We start from the raw sequence: 23,864 nt of genomic DNA on the forward strand, positions 1-23,864 counted from the left end.
CACTAATCTCATCTCAAAACCTCCACCGCCTGTCACATTCATCATCAACTATTGAGTTTCACAATGCACGAACGATCATCGATGTCGTAGCATCACTCGTCCACAGCCCGTCACTATCGAGCACATGAATTCACTATACGCGATGTTCGTATCGCACTGTGCACATACCATGGCGCCTTCCACCGTCTATAGAACTTGCCTCCCATAAACATCCATACGATTCTAACGTACCACACACAGGAACAACAACCCACAGTAACTACACTGCTCTACTACTCCAACAACGTCAAAGACTTAGTTTCGAACATATCGAAACAAAGACTAAAGTAGACACCTTCCACAAACGCAACACAACAATTACGGCCGCTCAACGCAATGTCGTTCTACGGTTTTGCTCATGGCGCCGACCGCCATGACACAGGCTGCACTCTCCAGCTCTCACCACAACCACGCAACCACAGCGAAGGTTCCCAATGCCGACCCACGCACCATGCCAGAGTTCGCTCTCGTTATGGAGCTGCAACGGAATTAACGCAAATGATTGATGACCATGCGGCAACATGGCAATCCCTTATCGCACCTGCTCAGAACGATCGGCCAGCGAGTCAGGGCACTATGATCGTCGATTGGGACGGTAATATGAAACCAATCGTTCACTACCGAAGGAAGTCACAGGAGGAGCAGGCCTTGGCGGCACTAAATAGGTCGTCAGCACTACCTCTGCCTTTATCCTTCCGACGCGGTGTTCCGAACATGGATCCAATCATGACGACGCATGAGCAGAAACCACTGCCATCGCTACCCATCAATGGACAAACACCTGTTCGCTCTCACATTCGGTCAGCAGAGCAAAGTCTTCGCACATCCTCGGAATCCGGTTCTTCTCATAACTCCTCTCGCCATGACTCTGTCATTTCCGATGACCAGCCTTCGCCCCGCCGCCGCCTCGACCTGCATGTCCGGACATCTAGGAATGTCCCTACAACCCCAGCCCCCTCTTCGTCAAAAACACCAATCTACGACCAACACACGAATATCAGAATGGTAAACGGGATAGCAACCTACTATCCCTCTCGCGTCTCACAAATCAGCGGTGCGTCTCGCCCGGGCTACGTCAAAGGCTATGACAATGACACCAAGATCCGATACGAGACCGATGGCCAGTCATTCTACGCGCACCGCAGTGCTGAGCAATTATTTTCATCCATATCCGACCACTTTGACGTTGATGAGGATGAGTATAGCCAAAAAGGCGAGCCGCACGTTGAAGATCAAGGGATCACTGCTCTACCGGCTAAACAAGTAAAGAGGAGGAGTAGTGTTACTAAGCTGGTGGAGAAGGTAATCTCCAAGCTTGACGGGCTGGGGCTGACGAAGAAGCTCAAGGATGAACGGAAGAGCAATAAGAAGAAGCAAAGTTGGCGCGAGCATGGGTATCATGATTGACAATTAAAAAATGGATTTGAAAACGTGCTTTCAGGATCTACTTTGCTCACAGTGATGTTTGATTAGCTAACAGGAAGACAGCATACTGTCGAGTGAGTATGCGTGGGAGTGAGTGGAAATGACTCATTGTGGCTTGAGGTGACTGCGCCGAGGATAGCTTGGCACGTGACTTGGTGGTCGCCAGTATTCCCCGGGCCAGTAAGTGTGAACTAATTTACCTATATAAGATTTGAATGTCTGGATACATCGATTGGCCAGAGCCAAACCGATCGCATTCGCGCCTTCACACGAGAGGTACTTTCCTACATTCTCAGCCGAGAGCCCGCTACTCCTTCTCCACGCAACTCTCACAACAAACAACTACACAAACAATATCAGAGATGACATCGGAATCGCGGACAGCGTTTCCTTGTAACACATGTTCTCTTTCTTTCACAAGCAGTGCGCTACAGCGTGCACACATGCATCAACCCTGGCAGTAAGATCATCCCGAGCATGTAAACGCGGAAGTGATTAGACTGACGTTTTGTGACAGCATCCACAATCTCAAAAGGCGCATTTCTGAACTGCCAGCTTTATCCGAGCAAGACTTTGGAATGCTCGAATACAAGAGCGAGGAGGTCACGCACCGACAGAGAAAGAACGACGATGCTCTGATACGAAAACCTCGGACAGCTGTTGCGCGCGACATTAGCGGACGCGATACCAACTCCAAACTATCGACAGCACATACACAAGACGACTATTTCAAGACTTCGTCCTCAACAAGATGTCTCTTTTGCCCCTCTTCCTCTCCTACTCCAACCACAAATCTAGACCACATGTCAACACAGCACAGCCTCTTCGTACCTGCACCTTCGCAACTCTACTCTTTAGGGTCTTTGCTCTCATATCTGGCCGTTCTGGTTTACGAATATCACGAGTGTCTCTACTGTGGACAAGAGAAGGGAAGTGTAGATGCTGTGCAGACGCATATGCGGGACAAAGGGCATTGTATGATTGAGATGGCTGAGTTGATAGATTTCTGGGATACGGAAGTAAAGGAGGGGGGTAGCGAAGATTGGAATTACGAGATGGCCGCCGAGACGCATTCACCATCAGGATTGGCCATTAACCCCCAGCGTAGCAATAACGCAGATGAGACGTCATCAAGAGCTACCAACCCAACTCTCGCACGTTCGCAGCGCCGCAGTCCAAGACACCGAAAATTAAAACCCGCGGTTCCTGCCGCCGAATCTTTATCCTCCCAAGAACCTCCTGCCACACATTCACAGCCCGGTCATCTATCTTCATATCACAACAGCAACGATCCCCACCGTAACCTCACTACCACCCCGCGTACGGCGAAAGGTCTGATCGGTCTGTCAGACCGACAACTCCGCACTCTTCAGATGGTGGATAGGAGAATGAAGAGCAGAGAGGAGAGCGCAAGGGCCAAAGGAAGGTATGCGTCTCAACAGCAGCCAGTCAAGACGGTGTATTACAAGACCGAGAACCCTGTGTATCAGGCCGGATGATCGTGTGGGGGATGGATATGTGGAATATGATGGTTTTTCACGCAGTGGGTTGAGGACTACGATCGTGCTGGCAAGTGCGTAGTGAAGTGTTGAGTTGACCTAGGAGGTATTCGCAAAGGATACGAAGGTTGCGTGCAGTTGTCGGAGACGTATGTAGACTGCAAGAGGTGTGATGAAGAGCGATGTTGGAAGAGGATAGTGTTTTGAAGGATGCCAGGCTTACTTGTGTACTGAGTCATTTCGTCTACTGTATGTCAACCCGGGAGCTATCCACCAAATGTACAGAGCAAGATACACGTCCTCGCGAACCTATGTAGGCGGCAAACACCCTCATAATGAGCCACCGAAGCACTCAAAGTACGCTGAAGGGAGCAACGCATACCCGGATATCTATATACCAGACTCAGCCCTCTTCACCCACAAGTCCAGATCAGCGCTACCAAGAATGCAGAAGCCTTCATCAGTGTCCATCTCATCTTCACTGTCATCCGCGTACAATTCCTCGATGTCGTCCTTGTACAACTTGTCAGGCTCGTCCAAGCCCAAGACATTGAAGGCGCTCAAATCGCCATTGTTGATGATCTCAACCTGCGAACCCAAATCGCGGACACCAATTATGTCGGCGAATAAACACTAATGTAGAATTCTCATGTTCCGATGCTGTCGGATGCGCGATATTTCTTAACCAAAGATGCGCCGCTCTGAAGTGTAGAACAACTGTGGTGGTAACATGCAAGTGGTGCTTTGGCGACATTCACCCTTTAATGAAGCTAGGAGGTACTCACGGGAAATGATAAGAAGAAGCCTCATGCTCGAAGACTTGTGTAGACTGTAAAATCCCCACTCAAGATTGATTCCAAGCACCTAAAGCACCTTGAGGAGTGCCAGGCATACTCGTCTCTATACGTTTTTCCAGTCATACCACGATGTCAAGTCCACACTTCCCACAGCCTTAGCACCACCTCCATCCTTTACCATATCATCCAAGCCCTTCTCAAACCCCTCACCTAGCTCTCCAACTCCAGAGACGTTGAGCTCCTCGCCACGCTCCATATCTTCCTTGTACCCATCCTTAGTATCATCTTCCTCACCCAATACTCTCACTCCAGGCATTCCCGCAATGAGCCCCTCCAGCAACGCATTCCCGGCACACACCTTCTTAATCCTACTATCATCATACTCGAACAACGGCGGCAGTACACGCTTATACACAAACGGCACATCGCCCTGCGGTACCGACGGCGTAGTCTTCTTCTTTCCCCTCTTCCTCTTCTTAGTCAGCACCTTCTGCGCCATTTGATTCATCTGATCTTGACCGCCTTTGAAGCAGAAGTCGAACAAGGCGCGTGTCGGGGGAGGTACTTGGGTCCAATCTGGGCATGCATTGCGTGCTTCGGCGAGGTACGTAGTCAGCTTCGCTCGTACATATTCATTGCGTGCGTCGCCGCTGAGGACAATGAAATCATCGGGGTTGTCTTTCAGCATGTGGACGAAGGCGAGCTGGTGTTTTGTAGGATCTGCGGGGTCGAATTGGGTGCCGAGACTGGGATGCTGGCCATATTCCATGCAGGCTAGTGTGTAGGCCTAGAGAACGGCATTAGTGCACTGATATCTGCGGTTGCGATGTAGCCGAAGAGCCTAAGGTCTCGAGAAGACATACCGCCATCATGGGTGTGTCAGTCTTGTTGAGCAGTGACACCAGATTGACCAATAGTCGAACACGCGTTTGCTTGAGGTAGCGGGAGAAGCACATACGACGATTGACGTTGGAAGTGAAGTAGGCGAGTATGGTTTGAACTGGCCATTCCGACATGGGGGTGAACGATTGCATCGCCCGCGCGATGGCGCCGCGGTGCTTGAGCTGGCCGGCGAATGTCGCACCTTCTGCGACATCAGCGCTATGAAGTCGTTAGTATGAGCAAGTTGTTGACTAGACTTGGGAATAAGCAACATGACTTACACTTCATAGGGAAAGTACTGTTGCTGCGTGGAAGGGGAGAGAATGGCGTTGAGCGGTAGCGTCTGCTGGGCGCGGAGGCCGTTAGGTACTCTGTCAGTCTTGCGGCGGAGAAGCTCTTCAAGCGCCGTCACATCTTCAGGTGTCAAGTTCTGCGACATCTTCTCGATATCTTCGGTGTTGTCGTCCATGTTGGTGGCGGAGTGTAAACGGACAGTGTCGATCGCAGTGAAGAGGACGCGGAGAACGCACTGCGCGACTGACTAAAACCTTAGGATGGTAAATGATGTGATGGAGCAAACATTGCGCGGAGTCACGGGATAAAATTGGACAGAGTCCATCGGGAAAGCGGAGAACCTGGGCCACGCGGTTGTAAAATGCGACAACAAGCCTCAATATTAGATGGGTAGCGCGATAGAATGAATGTGAGATGAAGGTGAAAATGATCGAAGTAGACATGATGTACATGCAACTCTTTCAGCATATGTGCTTCGTTCGTGACCATGGCGGTTGAAATTGACTCTTAGCAAGCTAACCAGCGGACGAAATCTGCCCACCCAGTACCGTGAAGATCTACCGACAACCTAAATATCTATACCTACTGTCGCCGAGTATGTATCGACGCCAATTTTATCTCCAATAGTTTGTTACTTGTCCGAACAGGGTTGTAGAGAACCAAAATGCTGCTCAATCGAAGTTCAGTGTGACAACGTCACCCAAGCGGGAAAGATCGACCTCCGGCATAGTAAGGACATGCAAGACAGGTCGCGCTGGGCCCTCAACCGGTGTGACATCCATTCCGATGTCATTGGAAACCTTCAAGCCATCAAGACCATCAGCGATGTCGTCCACAACCAAGATGTCGACAGTCTCGTAGGTACGGAAACCCTGCATAGCCTTCAAGAGTCCCGTCAAGATGCGATAGTCGGCGGTGAAGGGTTGGTACTTGGTAACATCGAGCTCGATGACACTGGTAGGGCTGACGCCGGGAATGCTATCCGGTTTGTCATCCTTGACTATGTGTTCAGCTTCGAAGAACTCCACGAGAGCCGGTCCAACCTGAGCCAGCTTCTGGTGGCGGACGTTGTCTGGATCGAAGTTGCTCTCAACCAGCTTCCAGGACTCGACTAGCTGGCGCATATCCTTCAGGATACCCTTGTTGCGGTTCTGCGTGCAGATATCGAAGTCTTGAGGGTTCTGTAGCAGCTCGTGAATGAAGCGCTCGCGATAATGGGTGGGCTTAAAGCCGCGGTCTTGGATGCGCTTGTTTCCGTTCTCTTCAGCGCAGGCGAGCATGTAGACCTTCTGGACATTCGTGGCCTTGTTCTCGTATTTGGCGTACGCGGCGAGGTAAAGGCGAGCGCGGGTCTGTCGAAAGTAGCTTGAGAAGCTAATGTTGTCGTTACTGTTGCTGCAGAAGTAGGCCAAGGCGGTTTCAAAGCTCCATTGGCCCATCGGAACCCGGTTCTTGATGTTGTATTTCACTTCTCCGCGACGGAAAAGGACGCCTGCTAGGGTGGCGCCCATGTTGACTTGCATGGCGAGCGGATGACTAGCAGGAATTGTCAGCGCGCTCTACGACCTTCTTCTGGGGGATGTGACAGTACTTACTCTTGGTAGGGGTACATGTTGTTAACGCCATTCGCAGCGAGGATTTGGTCGAGCGTGATATTAGGATAGAGAGCTGGTGATACCTTGATGAGTTTGCGGCGAAGTACCTCACGCAGGAGCTGGTGCTCAGAAGGCTCGCCGACGCGGCGGACAAGAGCTGCAGGGTTAGACATCTCCAGAACTAGATGTTGTAGGAAGCTAGTAGTGTGTGTTGGGGGAAAAGGTGTAGCGGAGGATATGTATCTCCAAAAGACACAGGCTAGCGGGAACACCAAGGTAGAGAGATAGTGTGAAGGTGAGTGAGCGGGTAGTCGGCAGGTGAGAGCGTGGCTAACATAGTGACAGGAACACGGTAGCTGCCTATTTGCGCTGCCTTCACTTCGCTTAGCTGGGCAAAAAGAAAGGGCAAAAAAGAAGATACACCGGTGCTCTTTTCCTCCAGATCTTTATGTCTGAGGTGTATGTATTGTGTTTGAGAACTCCGAAGAGTATTGAGGTAAGGTGGGGTTTAATGCCCAGGTCCTGACTTGAGAGAGAAACACGTATTTCAGCTCCCAGGTCACCACTCAGCCCAAAGAATGCAACTCGGTGTTGCAAACTAAGGGCTGAGTGGTTGGACCTGGGCTCGAACGTGGATAGTCAGCGAGGTTTTTCATTTTGGGAGGGACACTTAACTAATGGTGTGTACCAACCTGCGACACGAGGCAGGCTTTACGGAATAATTGTATTACTCTCAAACTATAGCGATTATATACCCAAGATAAGTACAAATTCCTATATCCAGATGCAAATTCGATATCGCTGTGTTGAGAAATGTGCGTGGTAAGCGGGCGCGACTCCGCTCTCACTCACTGCAAACGCCCCCGCAATAGCGGTATCAGCGCGGCTGCCTGGTGTGAAGCGGGAGGCGCACGACCTGGCTTGAACAACTCTGTCCTGCCAGGTATGCGATGGTTCTCTATCGTTCGTCGCCATGTGGCGCGCGACCAAGGCGTCGCTCCCGTGCTCTTCAAAACAGTCGTGGGGCTCTCCTCAGACCTCGTCAAATGAAGATTGGCTCAGTGACAGCCGAGCGGACACCGTAGGCGATAAGTGCCATGTATGGGTCAGATGAGGTCAACGGAAAGGAGTTGGACGCTGAAATTTGCACACGACGAGGCTAATGGGTGTGCGAATACTCATAAAAAATTGATAGCGCAGACGACTCATTGCGCAATAATTTGATAGAGACATAAAGTAATGAGGCAATGCATGATGTAAAGAAACGATGAAAGTCGATGCGAAGACCTCTCGGAGTGACTTCCTTCGTGAGGCAGCGCGTATTATCACGGGCATTTAGACATTAGCAAGACAACAGAGAAATGACAATAGTGATAGAGACAAACTTCAGGATGTTGCTGAGGCATAATGTGAAATCACACAATATTGATGGGTGAGAGACGCGGACAGGAGAGAGATGCGCGATGTTATGGGGTGGACTGAGGAGGATGCGGTGAGGTTTGAAGCTCTGAGGTCGTGAAGAGACGCGTCAAACTTCGCGCGCTACGCCACTTCGGGAACGGCAGCGCACACCCTCGTGCACCTTCCACGAACACTTCAATTAACTTTACCCTCACTGTTGGCATTACTATGGGAGCTGCGTCTCGGTATAACGTGCTTCTGAGGGCTGTTCTGACTCCTCGAATTACTTCACCTGCTTTGCAACCTTCCAGTAGCACCAGTCATCTACTACCCCCTGGTCTCAAGCAGACGCGTTGAGAGAGTCCTTCCGAGTCCCATATTCCCGTCGACTAGTCTGGTAGGAGTAGCTAATGTATAAATCTGGGTCAATGATTCGGTTCTTAATGTCTGCAACGTACTGATGGCCAAAAACTGCGGAATGACCGGCTTGAACGGCCAACCCGGCATAGGCCACCTGAAGTTGCCACGCATGTGCTATTGAAGCTTACTCTGAGAGATTGCAGGATCTTGATTAAAGCGTCAGCCAACATATCGTGGCGGTCGGCATGAATCCAACAGTGTCTGAAGCTCGTAAGTGCTGAGCTAGGCCATGACCTCGGGAAGGCCTGTGGGGGTCATGATGATGCATGTAGTCTAGCGTCTTAGCGCCCCTGTCGGCGCGTCTCCCAGCCTCCGTCTCGTCGACATCTCCCGACCGTCATCATGATTGCTAGTGCGCTCGCGCTATGGCGTCTGACTTCTAGTGTTGTCGCAGCCAATACTATCTTGTGACGCTCCCGTCTCGGACAATCGCTCTCTACCAGGCAATCACATTTTCTTCTAGGGGCTGCACATACGCCGTCGCGCCCGAGCGGGAAGAGGATGAGTCGAATTTGAACCATAACCTCAATCATAGGCCATCTATCTATGCCGTCTCTTTCGACACCAGGGCGCGACTCAGCCTACCGCAGAGATGTACCATCAGATCTTTGCGTGCGACCAGGGCCCTCAATGGCGATACATGCATACTTGTGCATACTAGGCCATGTTTTGCCCCCGATCTACGCTTTCTCGTAAGCTCGAGAGCTGTTTGCAGTTCACATGTTACTCTAAACTACCAGACAGGCTTCTACAGTCTGTAGCGATACTGCACGACAGACATTATAGTCAAATGGAAAACGTGGGAAGACTTGCGACGGCCAATAAGATCCAATATGAATGGGCAGAGACCAGCCACCAAAATCTCACCTCAAGAAGCCATTGCCACCAACACCACCAACGCGCTCCACGGTATCCCGTGTCATCCTTCGGCCATAGGGAATTGTATGTAGGTCACAGTTGGCATCAGCAATGTCCATCGTTAGTCATACTACTTTGTTCCATGGATGTCTTTCCCACGATAGTCACGTATACGCCGCCCCCAAGCCAAGATGGAGGCCGCCTACCCTCTCAAGGCATGGAAAGCCATTAGTTGGCATCAACAGTCTTGACATGCAGGGTCTTTGTTGCTATCGTCTCATCCAGGCAATGAACAGCGCGGGATTACTCTAGGCATCGAACCGCTGTAGCATACTTGTGGCTGCTTGGCCAAGTTATGACGGGATGTCTTGTGTCCTACCATGAACTATAAGAACTGCAGTCCACTTGAGATACACTTTGTACAACACTCTTCACCCTCCAGCCCAGACAACGAAAGTGTTCGCTCAATTCCTTCCAAACATGCATTTCTCCACCTCGGCTCTTCTCTCAGGCATCGCTCTGGCTGCCACAGCTGCCGCGTACGACAGCGTCACCTTCACAACATGGAACTGCACTGAGTGCACCCCGGTGCCGGGCACGTTCTGTTCTGTCAACACCCGATCCAACCTTCCACCGGACCTTTGCATCACCATGTGGAATCGAAGCACCACCATCAAGACTTACGACGCAACGATCCCGTCTTGCCAAGGTACTGAAGCCATTTTCTTCCTCGTCCAGCCATCTTCGAGCTAACCTTTTGTGCAGTCAATCTCTACCCCGAGTTCAACTGCGGGGGAACACCGGAGGTGCACAAGGACAACGGCGGGGTTTGCGAAAGCAAGATTCCATCGAACAGCTTCAAGATCACATGTTGATCTGCCTGGTTTCTCTGATATAGAGTTGCGTACATGGTAGCCACAATTCAGGCTTCTTCGTCAGCATCGTGCAATGTTCCTTGTATCGTCTTCTTTTACCACCGCTCACTGTTCGTTCAACACATGACAGGAGGGGTTTATACATATCTACAATACAGGGCGTCTCCAATTTCTTTGCGCGCATGAGGTTCGACGAGAACATCTCTACTCACATTGACTGAGCGTTTCTCACGCAACTGACTTCAGAATCTCTTGCGACGTGATCATGGGTGGCTGCCACGAGGGTAAATAGATTGATGCTCTGATCGTGGCCAGAAATGACGGCCATGATCTGACCAACTCACGTGCACAAAAGACTTCTACTTGTTAACAAAAGAGTAGTGAGACCAACAAACGGGCAGGACTAGCCGCCTCGAGCCGACACCTGCTAAAAGATAAAGATGTAAGATTGAATTGGCAAGTCGAAACTTATGTATGCTTACTGTAAATACGCCCGCTTACCAACAGCTAGCCGTGTGTACCTTGTGGCCTGTCCTCAGTTGTACGAAAACCCAACAAAGTCTCTCTTCATGCTAACACCGCCACAACATGGCCTACCAGAGCGTGCCTGCGTACGCGTTCTCAGTCATGAGACGGGTCCATGGCGAGCATCAGCATTCTCACAGGGCAATAATATCAGTAAGATGTTATCGGTTGGCAAAATAACCCGATCACGTATTCCACAACCTCATGCTTTGTATAAGAATGCATGACTGTGAATTCGAGAATTATCTTCTTCCCCACCAATTCTTCTCCCAAACACCACATATCACTTCCCTCCTCGACGCCAACACTTCCCACTTCCTTCAACATGCAGTTCTCCACAACCTTCGTTGCCCTCGTGTCCGCCTTCGTCGCATCCAGCGCCGCACAGGGTACCCTCTCGTTCACGATCTCGACGTGCGCCGCGTGCAGCACCGCATCCGGATGTCTGATTGAGGGCTCTACCAACCTCCCCGCTGACAGGTGCATCAGCATCTACGACGGCAATAAGAGCCTCATCATCACCGAAGCTGCGAACCCTAACTGCAAGAGTAAGTTCCCATACTAAACATCCGAACTTGCTAATCTTTGCCGACAGTCAATCTGCACACTTCTTTCGACTGCACCGATGAAGTCCCAGAGGTGTTCAGCGAAGTTGGTGTTTGCGAGGCCTATGGTCCGAAAAACTCGTACAAGATCACCTGCTAGACAATCATGAGAAGCCGACAAGGTTGAAAATGGTGGATGGCAGTAGAAGATGGCAGTGGTAGATGGTGGCCGGCAACGACAATGATGGATAATGGGTCACATTCTTTACCGCTAGAACCTTCGCTTCTTAGATGGAATGACGCTGCTCCTTGTTAGTTCAACACATAACAAGAGTGAGCCGAACTCATTCAAACTATACTATACACACTGTTCCGGCCTTGTTCGAATCCCCAGTGACGATGAAGAGTTGAGGAATATGATTATAATGCTACCTCGGGCATATAAGGCCCACCACCCGCTCACCGGCGAGGTGACTATCAAACAGTAAAAGAACAAGCAGTGATAAGTCCCTATGAAATGATCAAAGGTTCTGTATCTCAATAAGAGACGGCAGATGTCTCCTCATGGGATTTTGGTCGCTCAGGAAGTTACCTGCCAGCTTCCAAGCCATTCATCTATACGCCTCCGCCAACCTCTACCAGAATCTTGACCTGGTTGTCCTTGTCGTTGATGAGACTCTTGAAGCCCTTCTCTTCAACTTCGGTAAGAGCAATTCTCTGGGTGATCATCTCTTTCGGGTCCATGTCTCCCCTGCTCAGTGCATCAATCACTTCCTGGAAGTCGCCAATCTCATAAGTCGCAATGCCCATGTACGTCCTCTCCTTGAAGTTGAAGTCGTTGGTGAAAATGGTGCAAGGTTTTTCCCAAATGGCAATGTTGACGATGCAGCCTCGAGCGCGGGTGGCATGTACGGCCTGGTTGAGGGCAGCCTGGACGCCGGCACAGTCGTAGACTACATGTACACCCTTGCCTCCGGTGAGTTCGCGACAGCGCTTGGCAAGGTCTTCCTTGGTGGGATCGATGATGTAGTGCGCTCCGAACTTTCTCGCAAACTCCTGTCTCTTTCTGCTCACTTCTGAGACGATGATGCGATCGCAGCCTTTCGCCTTCAGGGCTAGGATTGTTGATATACCGATGGGCCCACCTCCCAAAACCAATGCGACGTTGTCTTTCTTGAAAGGACTGATCTTGACCGCATGCCAACCGACAGCGAGGGGCTCGACGAGCGCACCAATCTCGAGTGGAACATTGTCAGGGAGATGATATAGGGTAGAGGTTGGGACGACGATGTGATCCGCAAGACCACCGCCCCAACCAGACAGGCCGATGAAGCCGTTGGACCAGCAGCAATTTTGCAGACCTTCCTCGCAGGCGCCGCAGGTATCATCGTAGATGATGGGCTGAATGACGACTCTGTCGCCGGCTTTGTAGTCAGTAACACCCTCGCCAACTTCCTCTACTGTGCCACTGAATTCATGGCCGAAGGTTAGTGGAACCGTTTCGCCGGTGATTGGGTGGGGCGTGGTAGGGCAGAGATTCGCGCCACCTAGGTGCTCAGCTATGGACCGCGTGTTCGTCATTCAAGTACATACCCAGATATTCGTGGAGGTATAAAGCAACGTCAGTCTCGCTGTCTCACTTTCTGCAATTGGGTTCATACCTGATCCGCAAATTCCCACCCATGCCGGTTTCACTTTGACTTGCCCTGCTTTGACTTGGGGTATCGGAATCCTCTCGTATCGCAGGTCATGTTGCCCATGGAATCGCAGCGCGTTCATCGAGTTGTCATCTGCCGCGGCGGCCATTATGATTGAATTGGGTTTACACTATTACAAGCGTATTTGAGAGTGACTTGAAAGATGGCAGAGGATAAGAGAAGGACAGAAGTACTTGGTCAAGGTGGCGCAGGTGGTTTGGCTCCTTCCATGGCCGACAGACACACGTCGCGCTCGTTTCCCCGGACTCGGTCAGTCCGTTGGCTTCGGTCTGTTCCTACTGGCAAGCGCATGTGTGCACCTGCTGCCCAAGATCACGGAATGCCTAAAAGGGTAAGCCTCCGGTTCATCACCCCGCATTCACGATGCGGGGTACCAGGTGGCATGGCAAATGGCCGGAAGCTTGACAACGCGAACCGATTTGCACTGGAGGAACCAAGTTCTGGACGAGCTCATCCATATCAGCTCGGCTCATGCGCATGCCATTGTAGCAGTATAAGAGCCGCGTGCCACTGAGGACTAGCTTGGTGCACCCGCGTACACAATCCTGGATTCTCAGCATATTCTACTGCATGCGCATTCATTGGTCGACGCTGCACGGAAAGGCAACAGAAAAACAAACTCTGGTTACACCTACCGATGACCTACCGATGAGAGATGAAGTGCGAGGCCCGGGTTATGACGTCGGCAACTAAAGCATGACGCTCGGCACTCGGAACAGCTACGTCGTCGTACTTTCCCCGTTTGGATCGAGCTCGGAAAATCTGTCATCGCCTTCGCTGAATTCGCCGGCGCTCGAATGCGACATTCTTACAACACAATATCTGGACAACGAAGATGACAGGAGCTATACAAGCGCATTGACGAAATCCACTGTAACTCGGTACGGTCGGAACGACCAGACGCGTATAGTGTGGATTAGCCAGCGCGACATGGCATGGTTTGCGATCTAGCCCTCGAAACCGTTGGCAGAACTCCGATGTGACGGTTAAAGTCGCGATCATTGACGCGTCAGTGACGGTCAAGAAAAAGGTACAATGCGCGCCATAGCGACAACGCGCTCGTGGCTGTAGGCCTACCCAATCAGGGAGCTGCAGGAGCCTCAACGGCGGGTACCCTCTCGTTCTCGTCCACTGTTATGACCTCACTGGACGAAACGCCATGGGCCGACTCTAACAGCTGGCGGGGGATTGACCGATGCTTGAAATACGTGTGCATGCCCCTCAACACCTGCCCCTCCACCATCTCTCTCACCTCCCCAACAACATTTCCCATACTCCAATTCAAACCCAAACGCAACCATGCCCTACCCAGAGACCACCGACGCCTTCGCGGTGACCGACATCAAGAACTGGAGCACATTCAAGCGCCAGGAGGTTAGTCAATAAGCCAATCTTCCAATTGATAGCTGTACTGACATTTTCCTAGCTTCCCCTCAAGAAGTTTGAGGAGTACGACGTCGACATTGCCATTGACGCTTGCGGTGTCTGCGCTTCAGATGTCCACACCATCACTGGAGGATGGGGCGAGGAACTCCCTCTACCCCTCTGCGTAGGACACGAGGTTATCGGCAAGGTCGTCAAGGTCGGCGACAAGGTCACCAGAGTTAAGGTCGGAGACCGCGCCGGTATTGGTGCTCAGATTGGCGCCGACCTTACTTGCGACCAATGCAAGAACGACCAGGAGAACTACTGCCCAAACCAAGTCGACACATACGGTGCTAAGCACAACGACGGCACCGTCGCACAGGGTGGATACTCCAGCCATATCCGTGGCCACGAGTACTTTGTCTTCAAGATCCCAGACAACCTCGACACTGCCCTCGCAGCGCCCATGCTGTGCGCTGGTCTCACCACATACTCGCCCTTGAAGAGGTTAGGAGCTGGCCCCGGCAAGAAGGTCGGTATCATCGGACTTGGAGGACTTGGTCACTTCGGTGTCCTTTGGTCCGTAGCCATGGGCGCCGACACCTACGTCATCTCGCACTCTCCCAACAAGAAGGAGGACGCGATGAAGATGGGTGCTAAGGACTTCATCGTCACCAAGGACAAGGGCTGGGCTGAGCCATGGAAGTTCCAGTTCGACTTCGTCATCAATACCGCTGATGCTACTGACAAGTTCGATCTCTCCGAATACTTCTCCATCCTCAAGGTCAACGGTACCTTCCACATGGTCGGCTTCCCTGACAACCCGCTCCCTGCCATGCCCGCCCAGATCTTCGCACCCAACGGCTGCTACATGGGCGCGTCCCACATCGGAAACAGGCCCGAGATGGAGGAGATGTTCCAGCTTGCATCCAAGCAGAACATCAAGAGTTGGGTACAGGAGATCCAGCTCAGCGAAGAGGGCATCAAGGAGGCAGTCGAGCGCGTGTACAAGAACGACAACGTCAAGTACAGGCTCACCCTTACTGGCTTCGACAAGGTCTTCGGCAAGAGGGCTTAGATGGCTGCAAGAGCAGTGTGGTTGCCTTCTAGTACATAATAGATATCTATGAATAATGATGAATTTTGACGAAACTATTGCGCACTTGGTGTCGTCATTCCTGCCCATCGCGCGCGCTCGCCCCACCAGATCTCAGCGCGTCGCGTAGTTTTCGCCGGCGGGGATTATCCTGCCCCAACACCACAAATACACAACCCCCACCTACTCCACGGTGCTCCTTCAATTCCCACCTAAGCCCCGATCAACTCTCCGCGATGCCGTCGGTACCGATCCATCTCCCTTGCTCCTCCGCAACATCCTCTCGCGCCGAGAACCCCCTTCCGCAGCTCCTCCACACGCCCTCGGGCCTGGCCCTCATCGAAATCCAGGGCACAATCCACTTCCCCCCGCCTGCAGCCTCCGTGGCCTCCACACAAGTCGGCAAACTCGTCTTCCCACACTACAATCCCGCCATCAACGACCCGAGCGACACGAAATGGATGAAGCGCGTCTACATGTACGTCGGCAAGGGCCAGCGCATGACGGGCGAGTGCAAGAAGCTGCCCAAACCGCTTGGTGTCATGCGCAAGAGGGAAAAGACGGATGTGGAGGATGTGGAGATGAGTGGTCTTGGGGACGAAGATGGTGCGAGGGATGAGGAGCTGGAGATTGTGGAGGTGGTGAAGTACAAGATTGTGTTTTCGGCGCGCCCGGAGCCTATTAGTGGAATCGCTGAGGTGGATTGAGGAGAGGAAGATGATGCAGATGCTTTCGTCCAGGTCTGAACGCCGGGATGGCCACTCGTGGTACACGCATAGCCTTCGAGCGATCGCGCAACGAACAAGAGCAAGCCTACGCACACGCGACGAGCCTCACATCCTACGCGCGAGCCGGTGACCGGATGGAGTGCCCGTGTCGCACTGTCGCGAAACAATGGGATATCATACTGCCACACTTCGCGCCTAGATGTTTAGTAGGGCAACCAGACCGACTGTTCAGACTTCGAGAAGGACCTCCGAGCAAGCCTTCGTTGTACGCGATATGAGCTGTACCCGGATTTACAGGCTCGGTCAATAATCCCTGCATCGGCTGCAGTCACAAGGATCGGGTGTTAGCCACTTGGACACCAGTATATTGATTAAGCAATTTGGCGTCGCACAAGCATATTGCAGTTCAGCCTTGCCCCGGGTTCTGGTGCTCGCTTGTCGCCCTAGGGTACTTTAACCACTTTACGCGGCGACCACGGTCCGAATCATATCCAGCACGAGCACTATATCTGGCATCATGTGGTAGCGTTCTGGAATGAAGATGGAAGATATATGGTAGCAGGGTTGTACATCAAAATGGTCTATCCTCGAGAAGACAAACAGTTAGCTATCCACTTGACGTAGTCGCTGTACCTTGCCTCATCATGCGTTGCTCGATCACGACTCTGCTAGCCCTGCTAGCTAGCACTACTCATGCAGCTGTAGGAGATTGGCAGCAATGTATGCTCACCACAAACTAGTCAGGGTACATTTGCTGATTGAAGACAAGGTGGTGGTACGAACTGGTCTGGAGAGACAACATGCAGCTCAAGTGCTGGCTGCGTCAAGATCAAGTAAGGGACTGAATCGCATCATCTCGTGCACCAATGCTAACCTTCCAGTGACTACTACTTTCAATGCCAGCCCGGCGCGGCACCCGCACCTGCGCCCACGTCTACGCCTGGGCCCTCCACCATGTCCACTATGCCAGTACCAACATCTACAACAGTCTCGCCAAGTGCACCAACCACCACCAGCACCCCCGCAGGCACCGGCCCAGGCAAGACACTCCAAAGCGGCTACTACTGGATCCGCGGAGTCGCAGCCCCCAACTTCCACAAATACTTCCAAACGAACCCCCTCTACTCCACCGGCCCCGCCCTCCTCGGCGATTACACGACAGCAGGCCAGTTCCAGGTTGTCAGCGGCCAGCTAGTTCAATTTGTCTCCGCGCCCGGCGAGCCTGTCAAGCTTCTTTACGCTGTAGTATCCGAGGAGCGCTCGATCAACGGAATGTCGCTCGCTGTCAGCTTCTCGGAGAGCAAGAATACGTACGGTACGTTTGCGTGGGGCGGAGATGATCTTCAGTGGAGTGTTGCGGGCGTCAATCGGCCGAATAAGAGTGCGTGGTATGTGTGCACGGGGCAGAAGTTGTATATCAATTTGGGGAATTACTTGTATCAGACACCGAGTGGATGCGCGGATCAGACTGTGCATTATTATAACGATAAGACGGCGAACAACTAGGGCATGAATGTGGTTGAAAAGACTTGGACAGCAGAGCAGAGAAGAGTTGGGGGCGAGATAGATCAATTGAGTTCAGTAAACTACCGATCGCGACAAGAAGACCAGGGCTCCTAAGAGCTCATGGCTAACTCAGTCGAATCTCCATATCCCATTCAGTACCATCTTCACGATGTCTCGTACCTATAAATTCCAATGCAGTGCTTTTGTTCTCCGCCGAAGCCTTCTCTTCCTCAGGTCTTCCCTGTCATCTGCACAACCTAGCAGAGGTAGCCAACTACATCGCCGACGGTAGCACAGTTGGCCATGAGGGGGTAATCGCACTGGCTACCATTGTTACCAGCCTCGCAGCGGAAGAGCGGGCAGGTGGAGTCGTAGGGACCACCGATTTGGCGGACGACGTCGGTGAAAGGGTTTCCGTTCATGCAAGAAAGTTGGTACCTGCAGAGGTGTTAGCATAGAATTTAGGAATGCTTGAGGTCGGTATAAAGAGGTAGTAAAGATGTGGGAAAGACAGATCTTGATGAGAGGAAGAGAACATAAAAGCCAACTTACCAGATCTTGTGATTCTCCTTAGCCCATGTCACCTGGTACTGATAGACCGTCTGCCAATCGGCTGGCTTGCGAGCGACCTTGACTGTTCCCAAAAATCAGCAATACTCCTCATCGAGATGTCCCTCACCTCCGCAATTTTCACTTACCAGAGTGTCCACAGCTATCCTCAAGAATAGGCACAGGCGTGATGAACTTCTGGCCCGCGCTGACCTTGACTTCCTCTGTGTCCTTGCCGCTCATCGGACCGCAGTTCTCGCCTTTGCCCATGCGCGCTCCGGGTTCTGCGGCGACACCTTGGCGGACCCAGACATCGAAGCCGCAGTTGTTGTTGAGGACCAGGTGGATGGAAGGAGCGCTGTCGGGGAAGTTGGGGATGACGGTCGCGTTGGTGAGGGAAAGAACCGAGACGAGGGTCAGGAAAAGAACGGTGAGGATGTACATGATGGTGAGCTTTTGGGGGTTGACGAGAAGCTGTATGAGTTTGTTTTGCTTGACGCTGGAAGGGGTTGGAGAGAGAAAGATTGTTTTGGGTGGAGGGGCGGTTTTACTCGCAAGATTGCTTCGAAGTGAGAGGTGAAGGTGAGGAAGGAGCGGAGGGGCGGTGCTGCCTGAAAGATAAAGTCCAAGTTTTGAGAGGTGAAGGTGAGGAAGGTGGGTGACCTAGTCAGGACCAGATCGCAGTCTGAGTCAAAGGCGCACTCTTATCATTCCGAGTAGTAGGAAGAGCTTTTTGTGTGCCTTATGTTATCTCTTTATCTCCTTCCTTAGCCGCGCATTTTGAGCAGCACCGGTTGAGATGCGGAGATGATGCCAAGCTCAGAACCAAAGAAGGTGAGCGATCGAGTGTTTGAAGTTGAACCAGGACATGCAGTGTTCCATGGGCGGTCGAGATATATCGGCGGTCAAACTGTTAGCCAAGGAACTCATCTCGATTATTCTAAGCGGTGCCAACACGCTGGCATCGATGAGGCATTCCTAACTCATGGCGGAGGAAGTGTAGAGTGAGACGCATAATCTATGTGTTGTTTTCGTTAGAGCCGAGCAAGATGAGCATATACGACTGCCGTCCCACGAGATCCGATGGGGAGTACTATTCAGTGGGTCGAGCAATTAAAGGACCATGTACCTTTGTCGTTCTCAAGTCACTTCGGTGATGGGGCAGGTCATGCGTGAGGTGTTTCTCTCTTTAACGCGAACTTCATGTGCTTGGTACAGCCCATACGTGACAAGCTTCTCTACCACGAAAAGTGTAGCAACAGATTCAGTGATCACCGTGAATGCCGGGAAAAGAGGATACGCATGGTGATAGGTCATTGAATATTATCACATGGACATCGAAGTGTCTCGCAACATATCTATCTAGCGCATATTGCGCATTCGCCAAATGCCATACAAAAGCCCTCTGATATCCAAGTCTATATAGTTCGTAACCACTCAGTCAACAGCCTCGACTCCAAGTCAACAGCGACCCTCATACCCACCAGCTTACTCCAGCCTACCACAGAGCACTCCGACAACACTACCGATAGTAGCGCAGACAGGCTGAATGGGCCAGTCACATCCATGGTCCGGGTCTTTACCGTACTGACCAGGTGCGCAGTGAACGAAAGGACATGTAGGACCGAAGCCAGCGAGGTAGCGCTCAACATCTTGGAATGGCGCACCGTCCTCAGCAGAGAGGTTGTACCACATACGGCCGTCATGGGGGTCCAGTGAGTACTCGATCTGGTAGACGTTGCGATCCTGTGGATGGTAGGCGACCTTGACTGGGTGTGTATTAGCTGGAGCATTCGAAGGTAGTGAAAGATACGGGGAGATATATAAGGCATACGTACTGACGTGACCACACTGGTTCAGCTGACATGGGAAGGGCGCCTTGTATCGATGGCCTGGTAGTACTTCCACCATCTGGGTCTCCCCAGCATGGTCGCAGGGCACTCCAAATGAGTTGTTGTCAGCGATAGATAGACGAGCCCAGACTGAGAAGGGACAGTGGTTCCGAATTTCACCTCGAATTTGAGGAATGTCTGGGTCACCCATGCCAATCCAACTAAGCACGGATATAGACGCCATCGAGAGGCCGGGTTCGATCAGGGAAGACATGAAGTGCTCTGGGGAGAAGACATGGCTCGAGTCCTTGGACATGTCTTGAGTCTTGAAGTCAGTCGGAGCGGCGTTGGTGAACACAGCAAAGATGCCGAGCGCAACTGTCCACGATTAGCGAAGGGAGACTTGAAGAGTTCATGAAGCATCTTACCAGCGAGGTAACTTGAGGAATACATCGTGTCGATGACGGTCAGATCTGAGAGGATCTAGGAGATCTGATATGCCAAAAGGGAGATAAGATCGAGTACTGTATAATAAGAATAGCTTTCGGGAGAAAACGCCGGTCAGGGAAGTCGGGGCTGGTATATGAGAGAAGGAACGAGGAAGTTCGTAGCTTATATGCGCCAATGGGTGCACGCTACTGGCGACGTTACAGTGCGCTCTTACCGTCATAGCGATCAAAGACCCAGGTGACTCCTGAGATAATCACACGTGAAGCAGGAGGCGGGATTAGCCGGCGGAATGACGAGAAATAGCCAAGGGACTGAGAGCGTTCGTCGTGGAAACGAATGAGCAAGAAACGAAAGGCGGTAAAGGCCGTATTGGGTGAGGCAAAGAGCACGTTCGTTAATCACGAGTGACGAGTTAGTCTCGAATATTGTGTATTTGTTTGATAGTCCCCGCAAGCGGAGGGTTCCGTGAGCAAGTTACCAGCCTCTTGGCAATATCACACCTTGATGTGACCATGAAGCCTCGAAGGTCAGCCCGCCGATGACGCGCTTGAGGAGATCGTTTACCTACACATAACATCTCGCCACGAGGAAGTCATCGATGGAGTTAGTGACGGGACTGCGCCCAGGCCCAGGCAGGCTCCATCACAACATAGTCTTCGCGGCATTCCATCCTGCAGCCCAATGCCAAAGCCTCGCATCTACTGTCTTGCCCTCTTGATCGTACTTGACCAAGCGGTCGTACAGCTCGTCGATTGGCACCACGACCCTCTCGATGAACTCGCCGTCATCCAGCGCCTGCTCGGGCTCCGCGTCACCTTCTTTCAAGTTGACTTCCACCATGGCCAATTGCATATTGGCAGTGCTTAGACCAGGATCGGAGACGATGGTGGGGCTGATAAATGCTAGCTTGCCTTTGTATCCAGTCTCCTCGTGTAGCTCTCGTACGCTGGCCTCGCTAGGTGACTCCTTCTCGTCAACTAGACCGGCGGGAAGCTCGACGCAGACGGCATTGACGGGTGGGCGGTACTGCAGGATGATGATGGTGGAAGGGGGGCGCGAGGGGTGGCGGATGATTGTGGTGATGGCGACGGCATCGACGCCTGCCTTGCCTCGAGTCTTGCGCGCCGCGGCTTCCCATACGCGGTCTTTACCAGTTTGATCCTGCCATGAGATCTTCTGGAACTCGATCCACTTTGCCTCGCTGGCAGGAAGTGGCTGTAGAGGTAGACATACGACGTCAGTCTATATTTCACGTGTATATTATGCAGTCAGCACTTACCTCGACCTTGACGATCTTTGGGTCTTGCGGCATGTTGTAGGCTGCGTAGAGTGGCGCGCGGGTGTGGAAGGTGCGTGGGAGAAGGCTGTGTCGTGTAGTCGAAATGCGCAGTCGCAGTATGCCCCGGGAGCTGATTTTGGTGGAAATTGGTACCTGTTTCGTGAGTAGAGAAATCGGGTGTCTGTGCATCGGTGGTGACTGTTGATGTCAAGCTGCTGCCGATTGTGGACGCTGACGTAGGAGATTCGGAGCTAACCCAGCCCCGCGTCGCGCTATCACGGAGTCACGTGGGCGCGTTGAATCGTGCCCAGGTGGGCCTTCGAGGTGCAGGTACATTGATCGAGTAAGATACTGTGAACTTCATTTCTTATCAGATAGAGAAATCTATATACTGCCATCCGAAGTCATTGCGCTGCCGCATCCCAACCCCTCTAAGCAGGCGTCTTCCTCACATCCGTCAACTTAACCATCAACGGACTCTTCTCCCAAGTATTATACGCCTTCAGCCCCTTGAACTCATCCTTTGGATCCCAGAGCGGCGCCCCATCCGCAAACTCAACATCAAAGTTCCACAAAAAAGCACCCAGAATCAGCCTCAACTCGACATACGTCAGATTTCTGCCAATGCACCCTCTCGGTCCAGTCGAGAAGGGCTGCGCCGCTTTTTTGGCGTCACCAGCGAACTTTGCTTTGGAGTCTGGGGTGTCGAGGAAGCGTTCGGGGATGAAAGTGTCCGGTTGCGCAAAGTTGGCAGCTGAGTGCGATGCGCCCCAGGAACTGACGCAGACAGATGTGTTTTCGGGTACGGCGTGGCCGTCGATTAGTGAACCGCCTTTGGGCACTGTGCGCAAGAGACCAACGGGTACTGGAGGGAAGATGCGAAGGCCCTCCTCGATGCAAGCGTTCATGTATGGTAGGCTGCCCAAGACGTCCATGTTGATGTCCTCTTCTGTCTTGACCGCACTTCTCAACTCGTCCTTCAACTTCTGGAATATTACGGGGTTTCTCAAGAGGTAGTTCGTCAGTCCACAGAGCTCCGTTGCAGTAGTTTCACTGCCCGCCACGATGAACAAAGCTGCGTTCATGATCACCTCGTCATCGCTGACCTCGTTCTTCTTCTCTCGTTGTTTCAGAATGTACCAGATGAAGTCGCGGTGATCGTTGTCTTTTTGGTTCAGTCTCTTCACAGTCTTCTCAGTCGAGTTGCGCAGATGGCGGAAACGGCGTTCGCGGACGATAGTGGGTATGCACCACATGAGGAATTTCTGTGCGAGTGACCCGGGTTTGGCAAAGCGGCGAGTTGCTTGTTCAATCGCGCCGGATTTGATGGCTTCGTAGATTAGGACTACCCAGTTTGCGGACTCAGAACCTTCGCCTGAGAATGTCTGTTAGTACGGGCCTGGAGTGCATCTCGCGACAACGCTTATTAGGGTGATATGTACCTTCTCGTAGACATCCGAATGGCTCGCCAAAACTGAGATCACCAATGATGTCGAAGGTGCAAAAGTTGAACCACGAAACCATGTTCGCTGCTTCACCCTTGTGCGCCTTTTCCCTCAGCCTGTCCACAAACAGGTTCACATATCCCTTCAAGATATACTGCTGTTCCAGCAGAGCCTGCTTGCTGAACGCATGAGCTAGCGCTCTCCTCTGCCTCGCATGGTGGATATCAGGAGCCATGGTCAAATTTGTCGCGCCTGGAATCGCTTCTACAGCCCCGACGTGGATAGGGTCTTTGTCCATGTTCGCAAGCCCGACTCGATGTCCGTAAATGTCGTCCCAAGCTTTTGCTGTGTTGAAGGAGAGCTCATTGGGCATGACGCGGACTACGGGCCCGTATTTGTCGTGGTGGACCTTGTAGTCGAAGGCGATGCGGCCGCGTAACAGGGAGATGATCGAGGGAATGGGCGAAATGCGCCATAACAGCGGGCCAGGATATTTGGCAAGAGGGTGAAGTGTGAGGTTGTAGATTGCTGTCAAGACTACGTATGCGACGAACTGGACTTATCAGATCAATGTCAAGAGGAGAGCTTGGAGACGTACTGCAGCGGGTGCCCAGATCGCGATCAGGCGAACGCGATCCTCGTCTACGAAACCCATGGTGAGGTTCGGTCTCTATTCAGTCGTTCTTCTAACGAAGAGTCGGAAAGAATAGAAAGCGACAACCAAGCTGACACAACTGAAGT

General features: G+C 52.1%; 12 protein-coding genes across 12 annotated transcripts; 5 read left to right on the top strand and 7 right to left on the bottom strand.

The window, feature by feature from the left end:
* Positions 1-1,041: 1,041 nt before the first annotated feature.
* Positions 1,042-1,659, top strand: J4E86_005303 (uncharacterized protein; the record flags this gene model as incomplete). Its single annotated transcript, XM_051445838.1, has 2 exons — positions 1,042-1,417; positions 1,646-1,659. 2 exons carry the CDS (start codon positions 1,042-1,044, stop codon positions 1,657-1,659), a joined length of 390 nt encoding a protein of 129 aa, XP_051302605.1.
* Positions 1,660-3,353: 1,694 nt separating this feature from the next.
* On the bottom strand, positions 3,354-5,111 carry J4E86_005304 (uncharacterized protein; the record flags this gene model as incomplete). Its single annotated transcript, XM_051445839.1, has 4 exons — positions 3,354-3,596; positions 3,870-4,547; positions 4,624-4,861; positions 4,924-5,111. The coding sequence occupies 4 exons, from the start codon at positions 5,109-5,111 to the stop codon at positions 3,354-3,356; spliced, it is 1,347 nt and encodes a 448-aa protein (XP_051302606.1).
* Positions 5,112-5,607: 496 nt separating this feature from the next.
* J4E86_005305 (uncharacterized protein) lies at positions 5,608-6,704 on the bottom strand (the record flags this gene model as incomplete). Its single annotated transcript, XM_051445840.1, has 2 exons — positions 5,608-6,472; positions 6,532-6,704. The coding sequence occupies 2 exons, from the start codon at positions 6,702-6,704 to the stop codon at positions 5,608-5,610; spliced, it is 1,038 nt and encodes a 345-aa protein (XP_051302607.1).
* Positions 6,705-10,935: 4,231 nt separating this feature from the next.
* J4E86_005306 (uncharacterized protein) lies at positions 10,936-11,315 on the top strand (the record flags this gene model as incomplete). Its single annotated transcript, XM_051445841.1, has 2 exons — positions 10,936-11,158; positions 11,206-11,315. The coding sequence occupies 2 exons, from the start codon at positions 10,936-10,938 to the stop codon at positions 11,313-11,315; spliced, it is 333 nt and encodes a 110-aa protein (XP_051302608.1).
* A 455-nt stretch (positions 11,316-11,770) lies between these two features.
* Positions 11,771-12,961, bottom strand: J4E86_005307 (uncharacterized protein; the record flags this gene model as incomplete). The annotated part of the gene is made up of 3 exons (XM_051445842.1): positions 11,771-12,702; positions 12,749-12,782; positions 12,836-12,961. 3 exons carry the CDS (start codon positions 12,959-12,961, stop codon positions 11,771-11,773), a joined length of 1,092 nt encoding a protein of 363 aa, XP_051302609.1.
* A 1,211-nt stretch (positions 12,962-14,172) lies between these two features.
* On the top strand, positions 14,173-15,316 carry J4E86_005308 (uncharacterized protein; the record flags this gene model as incomplete). The annotated part of the gene is made up of 2 exons (XM_051445843.1): positions 14,173-14,247; positions 14,300-15,316. The coding sequence occupies 2 exons, from the start codon at positions 14,173-14,175 to the stop codon at positions 15,314-15,316; spliced, it is 1,092 nt and encodes a 363-aa protein (XP_051302610.1).
* A 254-nt stretch (positions 15,317-15,570) lies between these two features.
* Positions 15,571-16,041, top strand: J4E86_005309 (uncharacterized protein; the record flags this gene model as incomplete). The annotated part of the gene is made up of 2 exons (XM_051445844.1): positions 15,571-15,579; positions 15,643-16,041. The coding sequence occupies 2 exons, from the start codon at positions 15,571-15,573 to the stop codon at positions 16,039-16,041; spliced, it is 408 nt and encodes a 135-aa protein (XP_051302611.1).
* A 975-nt stretch (positions 16,042-17,016) lies between these two features.
* J4E86_005310 (uncharacterized protein) lies at positions 17,017-17,568 on the top strand (the record flags this gene model as incomplete). The annotated part of the gene is made up of 1 exon (XM_051445845.1): positions 17,017-17,568. One exon carries the CDS (start codon positions 17,017-17,019, stop codon positions 17,566-17,568), a length of 552 nt encoding a protein of 183 aa, XP_051302612.1.
* A 257-nt stretch (positions 17,569-17,825) lies between these two features.
* On the bottom strand, positions 17,826-18,561 carry J4E86_005311 (uncharacterized protein; the record flags this gene model as incomplete). Its single annotated transcript, XM_051445846.1, has 3 exons — positions 17,826-18,006; positions 18,121-18,202; positions 18,267-18,561. 3 exons carry the CDS (start codon positions 18,559-18,561, stop codon positions 17,826-17,828), a joined length of 558 nt encoding a protein of 185 aa, XP_051302613.1.
* Positions 18,562-19,605: 1,044 nt separating this feature from the next.
* J4E86_005312 (uncharacterized protein) lies at positions 19,606-20,402 on the bottom strand (the record flags this gene model as incomplete). The annotated part of the gene is made up of 3 exons (XM_051445847.1): positions 19,606-19,886; positions 19,956-20,327; positions 20,378-20,402. The coding sequence occupies 3 exons, from the start codon at positions 20,400-20,402 to the stop codon at positions 19,606-19,608; spliced, it is 678 nt and encodes a 225-aa protein (XP_051302614.1).
* A 639-nt stretch (positions 20,403-21,041) lies between these two features.
* J4E86_005313 (uncharacterized protein) lies at positions 21,042-21,711 on the bottom strand (the record flags this gene model as incomplete). Its single annotated transcript, XM_051445848.1, has 2 exons — positions 21,042-21,614; positions 21,679-21,711. 2 exons carry the CDS (start codon positions 21,709-21,711, stop codon positions 21,042-21,044), a joined length of 606 nt encoding a protein of 201 aa, XP_051302615.1.
* Positions 21,712-22,109: 398 nt separating this feature from the next.
* Positions 22,110-23,778, bottom strand: J4E86_005314 (uncharacterized protein; the record flags this gene model as incomplete). Its single annotated transcript, XM_051445849.1, has 3 exons — positions 22,110-23,053; positions 23,121-23,676; positions 23,722-23,778. The coding sequence occupies 3 exons, from the start codon at positions 23,776-23,778 to the stop codon at positions 22,110-22,112; spliced, it is 1,557 nt and encodes a 518-aa protein (XP_051302616.1).
* Between the last annotated feature and the right edge of the window lie 86 nt (positions 23,779-23,864).

This window comes from Alternaria arbusti (assembly GCF_024043155.1).
Source record: "Alternaria arbusti strain BMP 1465 chromosome Unknown scaffold_6, whole genome shotgun sequence".
NCBI classification, from domain to species: domain Eukaryota; kingdom Fungi; phylum Ascomycota; class Dothideomycetes; order Pleosporales; family Pleosporaceae; genus Alternaria; species Alternaria arbusti.